The 16,050-nt window shown below is 55.7% G+C and overlaps 1 protein-coding gene across 5 annotated transcripts in view; it reads right to left on the bottom strand.

Annotated features, from left to right (window-relative positions):
- TBC1D14 (TBC1 domain family member 14) overlaps positions 1-16,050 on the bottom strand; it is a 119,229-nt gene that overhangs the window by 97,723 nt on the left and 5,456 nt on the right. For 3 of the 5 annotated variants that reach the window (XM_040237592.1, XM_040237594.1, XM_040237595.1), the window contains exon 2: positions 3,856-4,591. In XM_040237592.1, coding sequence (XP_040093526.1) covers positions 3,856-4,574 — 719 coding nt within the window. In that variant the 5' untranslated portion in view covers positions 4,575-4,591. Of the gene's footprint in view, positions 1-3,855; positions 4,592-15,890; positions 16,039-16,050 lie in introns of those variants that run through there. The other 2 variants (XM_040237593.1, XM_040237596.1) reach the window with 1 other exon arrangement.

Raw genomic sequence — 16,050 nt, 5'->3', positions numbered from 1 at the left:
ACACTCTTTACCAACTGAGCCACAAGGGAAGCCCTTAAATGAAGTAAATCTATTAAAATACTGAATCAATGAAAGTAATATTGTAAATCAACTACACTTTAATTAAAAGAATACATACAAAACATTAGTAAATTTCCCACAAAGAAGCAATTAAATACCAACATTTGCAGCATGCTAGCTCAGTCGTTCTCAACGGCTGGGTGATTTTGCCCACCTCTCCTACCCCGCCTGCCCTGGCCCTCTGGGGACACCCCCAACGGCTGAGGGTCTTCCTGGTGGCCACACTGGAAAGGTGCTGGTGAAAACTAGCGAGTAGAGGCCAGCAGCCTTCAATGGACAAGGCAGGCTCCACCACAAAGACTCACCCCTCCCAGAGTACCAGCAGAGCCAAAGTGGAGAAACCCCAATTCTTTCCATTAACGGACTGATCAAAGCAAAGCACAATACGTGGACAAGAACCACAGAACGCGCCACAAAACCTATTTTTAGAAATGGTCATATTTATGCCAGCATCACTGACAACTTCTACTTGCAAGCACCAAAAGGTCCTGGACGCTCTATCTGTTCGAGCTCTAAGCCTGCTCGGTAGTTTTATGCCCCTGAAGGCTCAGAGACGTGAGGTAACTTGGCAAGGTCCTATAGCTATTAAGTAGGAGAGCTCACACTGAACCCAGCCAACCTGACCCCTTTACCAGCACTCCTGACTTCAGCACCCCCGCCAACATGCACGCACGCATGCACGTGCACACACACACGCCGAGACCCATGCCCCCCGCCCCGCTGTGTGTCCATCTTCCCCGGGGGGCAGGGACTATCTCTCAGCTCAGGGTGGAGCCGGCAACAGAGGTGCTCACTGCAGCCTGTGTGAAAAAAGGGGCAAAGGCGCAGACAGGAGCCGGCCTGGCTTCCTGGCGGGGGGGTGGGGTGGGGGGTGGGGTGTTCCCCGGGAGTGCGCCCTCATCAGGCGGTCGGGGCGCCCGCAGGCCAGCCCCCCAAGTGCCCGGCTCCCTGAGCGCCTGCCTGCACGCCCCAGTCTCCTGACTGGCCTTCCCCCACACCGCCCGCGTCGCTGCCCACAAACGCTGTGGAGAGTAGATTTGGTGAGGAACAGGAGAACAGGCGACCCGGGCTCCAGGCGGGGAGAGTGGAGAAGCAGGATGACTTGGGGGCCCAGTCCAGCCCCAGCCCTGCCTGCGACAGAAACACACACAGTCCACCATCCTCTGCGTGCCCGCTGTGGGCCAGCCCTCTCCGTAACTCACCTGTAAAACGCTTAGTGGTTCCCGAATATTTTTGGCACAGAACTGCCACCCTTTCTCCCCTCTGGGATTATAGGCTGAAACTCTTCCCTAATACTCAAGAGTCTGGCACAAAAAAATTTGTGCTACAAATTTTGTGCTACTACATTTGGGCCATGAGATCACACATCTTGACTCATCTGTCATTAATATTCCAAAGGTACTTAATACTGGCTCCTCATCACAGTATCACAGTCCTCAAAAACAAGGGTAAGGAGACAAGAAGTAAGAAATAAAACAAACAGGAGATGTCTGATTTTCATGGCACAAAGCTGAGAAAGATGTTCAAGAAATGACCTGCAGTGACGGATGGCGTCTGCTCTCAAAGGAAAAGGGGCTCCAACACAGTGAGACAAAGGCAGCGGACCAAGCATTCACCGCCAGGACGCCCACAGCAAGCAACAGGCTCTCCAAGCCTGCTCTGTCTGGGTCTGCACCAAGCCTCACACACGGGAGCCCACCACGCCCCTAGACCAGCGACGAGGCGGTCTCATCATATCCACTGTGGAGATGAAGAGGCTGACGTGGAAAGCAAATAATGACAATGCAGGTAAGAGGACATAAACCGAACATCAACGACGTAACAGGCAGCCTGTGCCAGGCACTTACCACTGCTGTTTTAGAGACAAAAAGACTCAAGAGATGTGAAGTACCTTGCTCAAGGTCACACAGCGAGAACACAGCTGCAGGTCTGCTGAACTCCAAAGCTAAGCTCCTTCCTCCATGCTGCTACCCAGCCGCCTCTATTTTCGAGCCAGGCTTCCCAAATCTGCCAAGAACCCCAGGGGATTCTAAAAACCCATCTCCAAGGCATTCTCCCCGAGACTCTGATCCTGGAGACCTGGGCTGGGCCCTGAAGAGCCATATTTAACAGGCACCCAGATGGTATTCGGGCTTCCCTTGTGGCTCAGCTGGTAAAGACTCCGTCCACAATGTAAGAGACTTGGGTTTGATCCCTTGGTTGGGAAGATCCCCTAGAGAAGGGAAAGGTTAACCACTCCAGTATTCTGGCCTGGAAAATTCCGTGGACTGTATAGTCCGTGGGGCCACAATGGGTTGGACATGACTGAGCGACTTTCACAGATGGTATTCACAAACAGGGAAAGTTAGAAACTCTGATCTGAGCAAAGGGGACGATGTGGCTGCTCGAATGTGAACCGCAAAACACTGCTGGAGGGGACCGTGGGTGTCCCCAACAGTTTCTGGGCTCCTCCACTGAAGGGGATTGTGGAGACACTGAGGTCTGGAGCCGGGAATTTTCCTGGGCCTAGAGCAGTACCCGTTGACGGGTGCATCACAGAGAAGAGGTGCCCCGTGAAACCAGAGCCTATGTCAGGGAACCTTCTCACTCAGGACTGGACTCAGGCTCATGCAAGATGACCCCTCACTTTGGCTGATGACACAGCTGAGGCAGCCATAAGCGGACGTGAGTGCCCACGGCCACAGAGGTCTCCAGCTGACCCAGCCAGCACATCACGCCATCTTGAAGGGACGCCCAGCACCGCAAAGTGCCCAGCGTGGGCTCCGCGACAGGCGCGCACAAGGCAGCTGGGGCGACCCCAGAAGCAGGCCCAGCCGCCCGGTCCTGGCTCCTGCCCTCCAGAGAGCCACTGGCGAGCCGACGGCCACTCCAGGCCCGCTCTCCAGACCCCCGGCACCTCCTCGCAGTGCTCCACAGTGCGGGAGCTTGTGCCTGCCTGTGTGACTGACTGACTGTCCCCTCCCCACCACCATCGGTCTGCAAGCCCCCCAGAGTCACAGCCACGTTACTCCTGCACTTCTGGTCGAGAGCAGAGCCCAGGACACGCACACAAGACGCACGCCGAACGTAAACATGAGGCACAAGAGACGGGCAGGTGCTGCAGGAGCTGGTGGGGAGCCATGCGGAGCCTGGCACCCCCGGCTCAGTGCCCGGCTGGTGGGCCACCCTGGGGAAGGGGAGTGGGGTGCACGGCCCGCTCCTAGCACAGGCGGGAACGTGGGTGGCGGGGAGGGGCGGTGGTCCTGCACACCTCAGCAGGAGGCCCAGAACAGATGCGGACAAAGGAACATGGCCACGCCGGAGCGCAGGGGACACGCCCAGGGCTGCCCAGACACACCAGCCCTGGGTCACACCAGCGGGGCCTGGGGTTACTAACTTGATTATCACCCTCACCAGCACCTCCGTTTGGCCCAGGAAACTCCGGTTATCAGCATGAAGGGCCCCGTGGAGGATACAGCTGACAAAGGGTGCTGACTTAGTAATGATGGCCACTCACAGGCCACCCTCAGCCACAGCACGTCAGAGGCCGGCAGCCAGGAAGCGGCAGGAGACTGTGCGCGTGAGCCAGGGCCTCAGGAGTGACAGCCAGCAGCAAGGGGGCAAACCGCAGAGTCGCCAACACGCCAGGCCTCAGCCCACAGGATGCCGGGCTGCTGGGGGCAGACGGCCTGGCTATCTGTATAACAGCATCTGCCCAGCGGGCAGGAAACACGCCACATGCTTCGGACGGAACAACAAGGCCACGAGTCTGAGCTGAAGAGCCTGGCTCCGCTAGAGAGACACAGACCACATTACCTGGTAAAGAAGTGACTGAACGGTCCCAGGAGTCTCAGCTTCCTCCCCTCCTCCGTTTCAACGGCACAGTCCTGCCGGAGGTCACGGGTCTCCCTGGTGGAGCTCAAGGTGACGTCAGTGAACTGCGGGTCATCGTCGTTCTCCAGGGTCACGATGGCACTGGAGCTGCTCGTGACCACGAGGTCCAAGATGTCCTCATTGCTGACGGACAGTGTGGTGGACAGCTCCGTGCTGAGGCTGGACACGCTGCACACAGAGACATTGTCGCTGCGCTGCAGGGCCTGGGAGGCGGGGCTGTAGAGCTTCACTGAGTCGTAGCCTGTCCTGGGGAACGTGGAGGACTTGCGCACGCTCTGCTCCCGCTCGGCGCCGGCGGGGGCCGGGGGCGCATAGGAGGGCAGCGGGCAGGCGCTCTGGCAGGCGCGCTCAGGGACGATCTCCGATTCAGACGGCTTCCTCCTCACGTGGACCACGCTGCAGGGGACAGGCTCCGGGTTGCCGATCTCAAGGGTAGGAATGCCCGAGTCCACCGACTTAAGGCTGTGCCGATCCTCTAAAGCACTGAGTCTCAGCTTGGGCCCATACTCGGGCAACGAGAGGGACCTGGGCGCCTTGAGAGTCAAGTGTTGCAGGCTCTGAATGTGGTTTCCTGGTCGGCCGTCCAGAATGCCCATCAAGGCTACGCCATTTGCAGAGGTGGAAAGGTTTCCATCAGTCATCTTGGTCCAAGGAAAAACTACGGGAAAAAAACAACACAAAAATGGAAATATAGACAGTGGATATAAAAGCCAAAGGTGCAACTCCTCTGGGGTTCAAATGTTCTGGCACCCCCTTTTAAAAGAGGAATCCTTGAAAAATAAAATTTAAAAAAGCCCTACATACCAAAGTATTAATTCAGGACCAGAAGCTAGAGTTCTAACATACGACTATCACGATATTATAAAGTACCGCACGAATCACAACTGGGAGCAGGAGGACCGTGCCCAGCAGAGCAAAGGGGTCTTGTCCTCCGCGCTTTCTAAATGACGAGCACGTGACACCTGTCAAAAGTATGTGAGCTCATAACCCACACACAAGTCAAGGCGCAACACGTGTGAACAGCATAAAAATCAAGACATCTCCATCAGGACAGAAAACGAGATGGACCAGGTACGCCAGGTGCAATGAGACGGCCCGAGACGCAGGTAAGCGGTGCTCTCCATGGAGTTTCAGTCACCCTACTCGAGTCTCCACGGCAGGGCATGCTGTCCGCTTCCCCACGGACGAAACTGAGGCTCGGGTTCAGAAAAGGCTCCAGGCCACGCTGTCACTTGGCGGCTCAGCTGGGATCTACACGGTTGGCCCCCAAACCAGCCACACCCAGGGGACAAATGGCTCTGTTTGGGGCTATAAAACCCAGGTCAGAAGGCTGGTTCAGTGAAGAAGGATAATCGAACCTGGAGGAAACACCTGATGGGGAGAGTCCGAGCTGCTGGTGACACAGAGGCCCTGCCTACGGCCTCAGTCTCAGGCGGGGATAAGGGGGTGAGAGGCGCAGTCCTCACGGACTGAGAGCCTGGCGCGTTCCGCTGTGTTCCTTCCCACTGTTCTCTAAAATACCAAAAACTAAAGAAACCCAGTGGCGCATTTACGTCTGATCCACGGAACAGAACAACATACAGAAGGGATCTCCGGACTCAGACATGCCTGGGTTCTAACCCCAACTCCACTAGATGGCTCGGGAGAATGAAAGTGCCGCAAGAAAGGCGTCAGCAGGCACCAACCCCCGACCCCCACCTCGAACTCCCACAAGCACTCTGCGGGCGGCTGCTGTCATCAAATGGCAAGTTTTGAAGCCTCGCAGCGACACCGATAACCACTCCCTTTCGGGTGTTATTTTAGCTTCTGCAGTGAGCGTCCTGCTCCCCTTCAGGAAGCCTGGCCGGGCCTCTCAATGTCAAATTGGCAAAAGCACATTCATTAAAAGCAGACAACAGGGGAGGGTGATGCCCCTCCTCTCCAGAAACTGAAGGGGCCCGGCACGCAGCACAGCACTGGAGCAAAGATAGAGATAAGGAGCAAAGCCAGAACGCACAGTTCAGGGACAGACCAAACTGTATATGAAACCTTGAAATGTGGCCCAGTGGTAGGGAAGGACCATCTAACTGTGGTGTCGTACTAACTGGTTATCAAGTTTCCTTGGCAAGATGGAACCACATTGCACGACACCAAACCAAGACGGCAAACGAAAGGAGAGCTTAATACAAAAATGAGATCATAAAGGTGATCACACTAAGTAAAGCGTTTCCGTAACCTACAGGGCTTCCCTAGGGGCTCAGAGAGTAAGGAATCTGCCTGCAATGTGGGAGATCCAGGTTCAGTCCCCGGGTCAGGAAGATCCCCTGGAGAAGGAAATGGCAACCCACTCCAGTATTCCTGCCTGGAGAATCCCGTGGACAGAGGAGCCTGGTGGGCTACAGTCCATGGGGTCGCAAAGAGTGGACACAACTGAGCGACTCACACTTTCACTTTCAACCTGCAGAGCAAGAAGGACCAAAAGGACCTGGACATCAGCTCACCACAGGGAACACATTTTAAATGCTCCGCAGTTCACGCTGCCCTGAATTCCCAGCGCTGCAGTTCCTACCTTGAGTCCCCAGCCACGAGTTCCTCCCAGGCAAGGCCATGGCGAACTGTCCCTGGAACTCTGACTTGGCAAAAATCCCAAACTGAACTACGCTGTCAAACCACAGCATTCACAACAGGAAGACAAACCTGTGTACAAACTTTAAAGTTCTAAAAAAATATTCTAATTAAAAGGAAAATACAGCAAGAAACATTTTTAGCACCTAGTTAAGAGCTAATCTTCGGCAGTGGCAAAGGTGATGGGAATTACCCAGACACCATCAACATTCCAACAGGTCACACTGACAAAAAAAAACCCATAAACACAAAAGGACATACAGTAAGCAGAGCTGAGACCCTCTGGTAGGCCCAGTGGAAACTCTCCTGACTTGCTAGTGCAGGAGACACTTAACCTTTCTGAGAATCAACTCCCCTCTGGCCCAGGAGTAAACTGGAGCAGCAGCATGAAACTCAAGGGCAGGCCTCTGGGCGGGGAGAGGAGGAGCCTTGGTGCGCGGCTCACCTCCATCTGACAGAGCAGGCGCCCTCTACTTCAGCCACATGAACAGCGGACACACACGGAAGAGGGCGGATTTAAACTGGCATTTTGACACCAGAATAGACAGGAACAGGGAGCAAGTGTGCTAAGGGAGCCCAAGGCGCCCTGCTCCTCCGTTGCCAAGAGAGAAGCCAGGGAAGAGAAGAGCAGGTGGGCTGGAGTCCGAAGCCACTGGGCGATGGCCCGCCCACAGCCTCTCCCCGCGGCCTCGGGGCCACCGGGAACAGCCCCAGGGCCCCTTCTAGGGAGAAGCTGAGGGGCCTCTGAGGCTCCAAGGGTTCCAGGTCCAGTTTAAGTTCCTGAAACCTGCCAAACAGCCTCAGAGAACAGACTGTGGAGAAAGAAACTTAAAAGGGGAAAAAGTCCTTCCGCTTGCAACATCCTCTAAGACCCAACTCCGTGAGGGCCAAGCCACCCGCCCTTAGGCGCTTCAAGCGAAGCTGGCCTCCCGACGGGGCCGCGTAGGGGGCTGCACAAAGAAAGGGCGTGCTTCCGAGCAAGGCGGCGGTGTGGACGCTGGAAGGCAGCCAGCAGGCAGCTGCCCATGGCTGGCCTCCAAGTCACACGTTTTCTCAAGACAGAGGAAGCCTCGACTCCACGGGCCAGCGCCAGCCCCGGTGACCCGTCCCCTGCCAGCCTCACCAGTCTCGGGCAGCCAGCACGCCTCTCTCAACACCCACCGCCCTGGGAACTCTGTCCCCTGCTCAGCCACCAGCACCCCGGGGGTTCATGTCCCCAGAGACAGAGCACGCCCCCAAGGCAGCCCCTCGGAGAAGCCTTCCCCACCCCCCAGGCCCTCCTCTCTCTGGGGTTCTTTGTGGCTACACCCCACCTTCAGCAGTTCTGGGGTCCCCTCCCTGCACTCCCGAGCTGCAGGCAAGGCACCTGGATGTTGATGACTGGGCAAACGCCTCCAATGGTGAAGGATGAGAAAACCTATCTGCTGAATTAAGAATTCCCGATGACTAGATTCTAGCTGCGGGCGGGCGTCAGCGGCTGTCCATCCAAGAAACCTCTGTTGGGAGCTGGGTTGTGTTTCCACAACAAGGTGGGCAGGGGAGCTCACGGAAGAGAAGCGAATGCAACCACGCTCTCCCGGCAAAGTGTGCGGACGGCAGCCCCGGCCCATGAGCGATGACCGTCCTGCGCACCGTGTCGGCTGCTAGACTAGACGGCAAGGGTTGACACGCTCGACCTTGGAAGGCTCAGGACAGCAAAACAAAATTTCCCTCTGCGCTCTTTCCTAAAGTCACACATGACCCCTCGTGCTGCGGGCGTCACAGCACGCGACCTGGGCTGTTAGCGTCCCCGGGCACAGCCTGGCACCAGAGGCCAGTTTGACCATGAGCAGCCATCACCGCCCACGGGAGAGAAACACGCACGCCATCAAGCACAGGTAAGAGGAAGGCTTTTTATTCCAGGTGGCAAGGCCGCCAGAATTTTATTTACCTGCCAGAAACTGAGTTCTGAAGGAAACAAAGAGGCAAAGGGCCGCCCCGAGAGGCTGGAACAATCTCACTCCGCCAGGGGCCCACCTTTAGTTTAACACAAGTCAAGAGAGTAGACAGCGGCTCTTCCATGGGTGACTGGAAACAAGGCTTTGGAAAACAAGCCGGGCTTGAAGAAACAATTTAATTTTCTCCTCCTTACAAAGTAACAAGACTAAAACCAACTCTTCATAAATACAAAAAAAAAAAAAAAAAAAAACCAGCTGAAACCACAGCTAAATGATTTAGTTATATCCCCAGGGGGGAAAAAAAAACCACCCCTGGGTGGCCTCGGGGAGAACCTGTTCCGCCTGTCCATGCACACATCCTCTGCGCTCGTCCCCGTGGCTCCTTCCCGTCCACGGGGTGTGTGCTATACACAGCCTCCTGTCCCGCCTCCTCTCTGGATGCCAGGGGAGAGCAGTCCCCTCACACTCCCATCCCACGGGGACGGCGCTGCACCCCCAAGCCTCCAGGGAGGGTGCACTCCCCTTCGCTGCCAAGCCTCCCGGCAACCCAGCCCTGCCACCTATTTCCGTGCCTTCTGCTTAAGAGTTGGGCGCACAGAGCTCCTTTCTGTCAGCCATGGTCTAAGGGCACGTCTGTCACAAATCCGAAGTTTTAGGAGGGCAGGCGCTAGGCCTGCAAGTCCGGACAACACTAGCTGTTGCTGTTGAGTCTCTCAGTCAGGTCTAACTCTCTGCAACCCCATGTTCTGGAGCTCCTCTGTCCATGGGGATTCTCCAGGCAAGAATACTGGAGTGGGTTGCCATGCCCTCCTCCAGGGGATGGATCTTCCCGACCCAGAGCATCACCATAAAACTACAATCTCATGAGCACCAGGCACTGTTGGAGGCTCTTAACACACCAGTCTGTTCTAGGGCCCTCAACAGTTCTCTGTGCCAGGCACTAACCCCACTGAATAGAGGAGGAAACTGAGGCACAGAGCCTACCCAGGTCTCCACTTGGATGCGGCAGCATCTGGAGCTTGAGCCCAAGTCTGCGACCCCACAGCCCCTCAGTAAGCTCTGCTCCTTGCAGCCCTCATGCAGACATTGAGCACCTCCTCAAATTCTCACCCCTCCAGCCAAAGAGCAGGATTTCACAGATGGGAACGATGACACTGAGCTTGCTGAGTCAGATGCGGCCACCTGCCCGAGGTTTCACACGCCGGGTCCCCCGACACTCCCTCTCTCCAACGCCCCCGTCACCCTCCTGAAGGCCTCTCCATGTCCTTCATGTCTCCCGGGGAGGATTCTGATGGGACCACCAGGCTCCCCACAGGAGTGGCTCCCCCAGGCCTTCCCCTCGAGCCTGGACATAACATCAGGGAGAACCCACTGACACCTCCCATGAGAATCAGGCTGTTCGGGACTTCCTTGGTGGCCCAGTGGTTAAGAATCGACCTGCCAATGCAGGGGACATGGGCTCGATCCGTAGTCTGGGAGCTAAAATCCAACACTGCAGGGCAACTAAGCCCACTCACCGCAGCTCCCAAGCCCGTGCGCCCTAGAGGCTGCATCCCGCAGTAAGAAAATCCCCTGTGACAAGAAGCCCGTGCCCTGCAACAAGAAAGAAGCCCCACTCGCCACAACTAGAGAAAGCCCACGTGTAGCGACAAAAACCCAGCAGAGCCATAAATAAATAAAAATTTTAAAAATATGTATTTTAAAATAAACAAAAATAAACTCCAAAGAAGACATACGGATGGCTAACAAACACATGAAAAGATGCTCAACATCACTCATTATTAGAGAAATGCAAATCAAAACCACAATGAGGTACCACTTCACACCAGTCAGAATGACTGCGATCCACAAGTCTGCAAGCAATAAATGCTGGAGAGGGTGTGGAGAGAAGGGAACCCTCCTACACTGTTGGTGGGAATGCAAACTAGTACAGCCACTATGCAGAACAGTGTGGAGATTCCTTTAAAAATTGCAAATAGAACTGCCTTATGACCCAGCAATCCCACTGCTGGGCATACACACCGAGGAAGCCAGAATTGAAAGAGACACATGTACCCCAATGTTCATCGCAGCACTGTTTATAATAGTCAGGACATGGAAACAACCTAGATGTCCATCAGCAGATGAATGGATAAGAAAGCTGTGGTACATATACACAATGGAGTATTACTCAGCCATTAAAAAGAATACATTTGAATCAGTTCTAATGAGATGGATGAAACTGGAGCCGATTATACAGAGTGAAGTAAGCCAGAAAGAAAAACACCAATACAGTATACTAACACATATATATGGAATTTAGAAAGATGGCAATGATGACCCTGTATGCAAGACAGCAAAAGAGACACAGATGTGTAGAGCAGACTTTTGGACTCAGGGGGAGAAGGAGCGGGTGGGATGATTTGGGAGAATGGCACTGAAACATGTATACTATCATGTAAGAAACAAATCGCCACTCTATGTCCGATGCAAGATACAGGATGCTTGGGGCTGGTGCACGGGGATGATCCAGAGAGATGATATGGAGAGGGAGGTGGGAGGGGGGTTCATGTTTGGGAACACATGTACACCCATGGCAGATTCATGTCAATGTATGGCAAAACCAATACAGTATTGTAAAGTAAAATAAAGTAAAAATAAAAATTTAAAAAATAAAATAAAATAAACAAAAAGAACCAGACTGCTCTGTAAAGGGTTCCCAAGCACCAACCGCTGTGAGTGCCCTTCTCTTTTTAATTCAAGCCCTGGCTTAGCCAGAAAGGAGCCTGAAAAGAAAGGCACGGGCCGTTTGGGGCCTCAAGGGCCTCCACAGGAGCAATTAACCCGGCAGCCACCTCCGCGCGCCTGTGTGTGCTGCGTGCTGGGCACGAGCCCAGCGTCTACACCGACTGTCTGTGTGGTCTCTGCTGCCTCCACAGCAAGCCCCAGAGCTGAGAACACCGTCGTCACCATCTCACAGGCAAGACTGAGGCCCAGACAGAACACAGGTGGAGCGTTCCTGCTCTGACCTGGATCTGGATCTGACTCTAGGGTGCTTATTACTGTCTCCACTGCTGCACAAGCAAGCCGAAAACAATGGAGGAACGTGCATTACACAGGATGGGCAAGTCGCGACTTCCCTGGCGGTCCAGTGGTTAAGACTCCATGCTTCTACTGCGGGAATCATGGGTTCAATCCTTGGTCAGGGAACTAAAATCCTGCATGCCAAGAGGTAAAGCCAAAACACACACAGACACACACACAGAACGTGAAAGGCAACTAGAAAAGTAGTTTGTTATTCAAATAAGTTACTCTTCAGGATAAAAACCACCCTAAGAAAGAATTTTCTAGAAGCCCAATGTATTTCTCCGAAGAGTGAATGGCAACTCTGAGGCACCTGGAACTCAACACAATGGAGGTTAGTAAGTTCCCATCCAGCAGCAAATCAGGCGGGAACTGGTGTTAAACGGTTGAGGGTCCCCAAAGGCTCCTTCCCAACCCTAAGAAACAGATACCTCACTTTAACTGTCCAAAGGTAGTTGGGCTTATAAGACACTGCTGCTGCTAAGTTGCTCCAGTCGTGTCCGACTCTGTGCGACCCCATAGACAGCAGCCCACCAGGCTCCCCCATCCCTGGGATTCTCCAGGCAAGAACTCTGGAGTGGGTTGCCATTTCCTTCTCCAATTTATAAGGCACAGGTGGGACATTTTAGATTAAGGACGCTCAGTGCACAGGGCGGTTGCCCCACTAGCCCAAAACGTTTCAGTTTCATACAGTGATTTACCAAAACTAATCCTCATAAGGACCTGTAAAGTGACTGAGAGGCAACTGACGGCTTAGGAAGAAAGACCACTCAGCAAGGCCAACCCAGTTTATAATCTTAATTATTAATATGGTAAACAATTTACTGAACATTTGCCATAGACCAAACATATTAGGGGGCTTCCCTTGTGGCTCAGCTGGTAAAGAATCTGCCTGCAATGCGGGAGGCCTGGGTTTGATCCTTGGGTTGGGAAGATCCCCTGGAGAAGGGAAAGGCCACCCACTCCAGTGTTCTGGCCTGGAGAGTTCCATGGACTCTACAGTCCGTGGGGTCGCGAAATGGCAACCCACTCCACTGTTGTTGCCTGGAGAATCCCAGGGACGGGGGAGCCTGGTGGGCTGCCGTCTATGGGGTCGAACAGAGTCGGACACAACTGAACTGATTATGGAGAAGGCAATGGCACCCCACTCCAGTACTCTTGCCTGGAAAATCCCATGGACGGAGGAGCCTGGTAGGCTGCAGTCCATGGGGTCACTAAGTCAGATATGACTGAGCGATTTCACTTGCACTTTTCACTTTCATGCGTTGGAGAAGGAAATGGCAACCCACTCCAGCGTTCTTGCCTGGAGAATCCCAGGGACGGGGGAGCCTGGTGGGCTGCCATCTATGGGGTCGCACAGAGTCGGACACGACTGAAGCGACTTAGCAGCAAGTGACTTTCACACACATATACATACACCTATTAGGAGCTGTCGCATTCTCTAATCATTACAAGCCTGCCAAGTACACCAAAGAAACTGAGATTCAGAGAGGCTGAGCGACTCACCCAAGGTCACACAGCAAGAGAACAGGATGCAAACCAGGTTCTGACGTCAATACCCATACCTGGCTTGCTGGAGCGCTTAAGAGTACAGATCCTAAACGCTGTGACCATCGAAGATAAACCCAACAATATTTAGACTTCTCTGTGTACTTCCACAGAAAATTTCAAAAAGAAAATATGCAAGGGGAAAAGATAATGCAGGCTCTGGAGGTAGACTGCCTAGGTTCAAGTCTTGGCTCTTCCACTTACCAGCTGTGTGATCCTGGATTAGTCTAACCTCTCCACTAACTTTCCACCTAGCAGGAGAGGGATGACAACAGACCCTATCTCATTAGGCAGTTGACAAAGTGAGGGTGAAGAAATCCACATAAAGCTTTTAGAATCAAGCCTTAGAAGATGCCTGCTGGTGTTACTCTTCCTTGGGCACTCGGCTCAGGCCCACTATTTTAGCAACTCATTTGCATAAACAAGCCCAGACACAGCCAGTCTGCCCGGCCTCACTCTATGCCTTCCGCCTCTCACCAACATCCTGCTCGCACCTTTGCTGCGGGCACTGACTGAGCCTAGCTCTCAGCTTCCCCACCTGTCCAATGAGGCGATTAGCCCAGCTCGTCTATCTGAGGTCCTTCCAAACTGACAGTCTAGAAGTCTAAACCGAGGCCTTAGAAACTTTATACCCTCCCTGAAACAAACATGAACAGACAACATATACCCACGTGCCTAAAATCCTCTCTCCCGTATTATGCCTGTTAAGATGACAAATCTTCTCTGAGGTCTCAAAGCTCCACGGGCACCCACGACTTGCAGGGCATGCATCCTCCGTGCTGAGGGCGGGGACACGGCGGTTAAGAAGCTCTGACCAAGGGAGGACAGATTCCAAAACAAGCTGTTCCTCTGACAAGCTGAGCCCGCTCCGTAGAGGTCTTCAGCAGAGCACAAGCAAGGGCAAGCGGAGGGAAGACGGACAGGCATTCACCCACTGGACAGACGGGAGAAGGGCAGTGGAGAGGAGTGATGGAGAAGTGGAGGGTGGAGGGGCAGAGAGAGGGTGCTGAGGGGAAGGGCAAGGACCAGCGGAGGCCAGGTGAGGCGGTGCCAATGCAGAACGTGAGAGGAGCACTGGGGTCAGATTGCAAAAACTCAGCCTCACGAGCCCAGGGTAAGCCCAGCCAGGCAGCGCTGAGCAGGGACCTGCCGGAACTTGCCGGGACCAGGAAGGACACTAAGTGAGCAGCATCTGGCCCCGAGACCTAACTATTTGAATCTCATCGGTGCCTGTCTCCAGCTGTCCAGCTGCGTGACCCCGAATCAGTTACTGTACCTCTCTTGATGTTTCCCAAAGGGTGTATTCACTCAACAACCCTGAATCCCAAGAACACGGGCAGGTTCTCACTAGGGCTGGAAATCAGGGGCTGGGAGTCCACAGTCTCAAGGGATCAAACATACCACAACCAAGACAGGAGTAAGACAGTCTTAGCTGGGGGAAGGCTAGGCGGGCTGGGGGAGGAGTACCCCAGTTAAGAGGGGAGGTGTGAAGTTGAGAAGTCATAGGCAAACATGAGACCCAGTTGGTCCTGGCCAGATAAACCGGGCAGGAGGAAGCAACAGCTGAAAGGTGTGCCTGGTCCATGCCAGGGACCTCACCGTGGCCAGGAGCAACCAACCCCTACAAAGGCAGCCAGGACAAAGGGGTGAGGTGCCCACATCCGCTGGACACGGGCCCCCTCCGCCGCCAGTCTGTGCACATGCGGCAGTGCCCGGGAGCCTGCCGCACAGGGAACTTTCCAAAGCTTCCACATCCACGCTGGAGCACACGGTGCCTCAGCAGTCTGGACACAGACATGGTCTCCCGGGGCCAGGCAAGGAGGCAGTCCAACTGCAGGCGGCCCAGCCCACCGCAGAGGAGCCGCCCCCACTCCCTCCTCACCCCCTACCCTCAGAACGACCGCTGCGGTGGGATGCATCCCCGGTCTGGGTCTGAGGCTGGGGGCTGCAGCCCAAAGGCGCGGGTCTCAGAAGAAAAAGGGAGTCCCTGGCCTGGGCAACGGGGATCCCAAGAGAAAGAGGGGAGGACAAGGACACGAGAAGCAAGGGGGCGGAAGCTCCGAGGTGGAGGGGGTTCGGGGCTCAGGGACTGAGGTGGAGCGGGTCCCGGGGGGCTCTGAGGTGGAGGGGGTCCCGGGGCTCAGGGACTCTGAGGTGGAGCGGGTCCCGGGGGGCTCCAAGGTGCGGGGTGGGGAAGGGTCCCGGGGCTCAGGGACTCTGAGGTGGAGCGGGTCCCAGGGGGCTCTGAGGTGGAGGGGGTCCCGGGGCTCAGGGACTCAGGTGGAGGGGGTCCTGGGGGTCAGGGACGATGAGGTGGGGGGGGTTCCGGGGGGCTCCGAGGTTGGGGGGCCGGGGCTCAGGGACCCTGAGGTGGCGGGATCCCGGGGCTCAGGGACTCTGAGATGGAGAGGGTCCCGGGGCTCAGGGACCTTGAAGTGGTGGGGGTCCTGGGGCTCTCGCGGGTCGGAGGAGCGGTTCCGCGCGCCGAGCCGGCTCCTCTCCCGCCCCGGAGCCCCGCGCGTCTGAGGGTGAAAACTTTCCGTCAAGTTCCGGAAACGGTGCGGTTCGGGGCGCGCGTCTCACCGAGGAGCGGTGCTCCCCGCGCCCCACGCGCTCCCCCGGACGCGGGAAAGAGCGGCGGCCGCGCGGCGGCGAGGGGGCAGACCAGGCAGGACGCGCCCCGCCGCGCCTCAGGGCCGCCGCCTCCCCGCTCCGGCCGACGCGGCAGCAGGTGGCAGCGGCCCCGCGCGCGGCCCGGCCCCTTCCCTCCCTCGCGGCCCGGCTCCCGCCGCAGGCCCTCAGTACCGGAGTCAGCGTGGCTCCGACGCCATCCCCGGGGCCCGCGGGCCCGCAGCCCAGGCCCCGCGGGACCCGCAACGTGCGCGGCGAAGACGCTGGGCGCTGCAGGCGGCAAGCCGACCAGGCAGGTGCCGGCAAGGAGCCCGCGGCCAACGGCAGCGCGCGC

The sequence above is a fragment of the Oryx dammah genome, unplaced genomic scaffold (assembly GCF_014754425.2).
Source record: "Oryx dammah isolate SB20612 unplaced genomic scaffold, SCBI_Odam_1.1 HiC_scaffold_3, whole genome shotgun sequence".
NCBI classification, from domain to species: domain Eukaryota; kingdom Metazoa; phylum Chordata; class Mammalia; order Artiodactyla; family Bovidae; genus Oryx; species Oryx dammah.
Note: the sequence above shows the minus strand (reverse complement) of the source record. Positions and strands in the feature narration are given on the sequence as shown.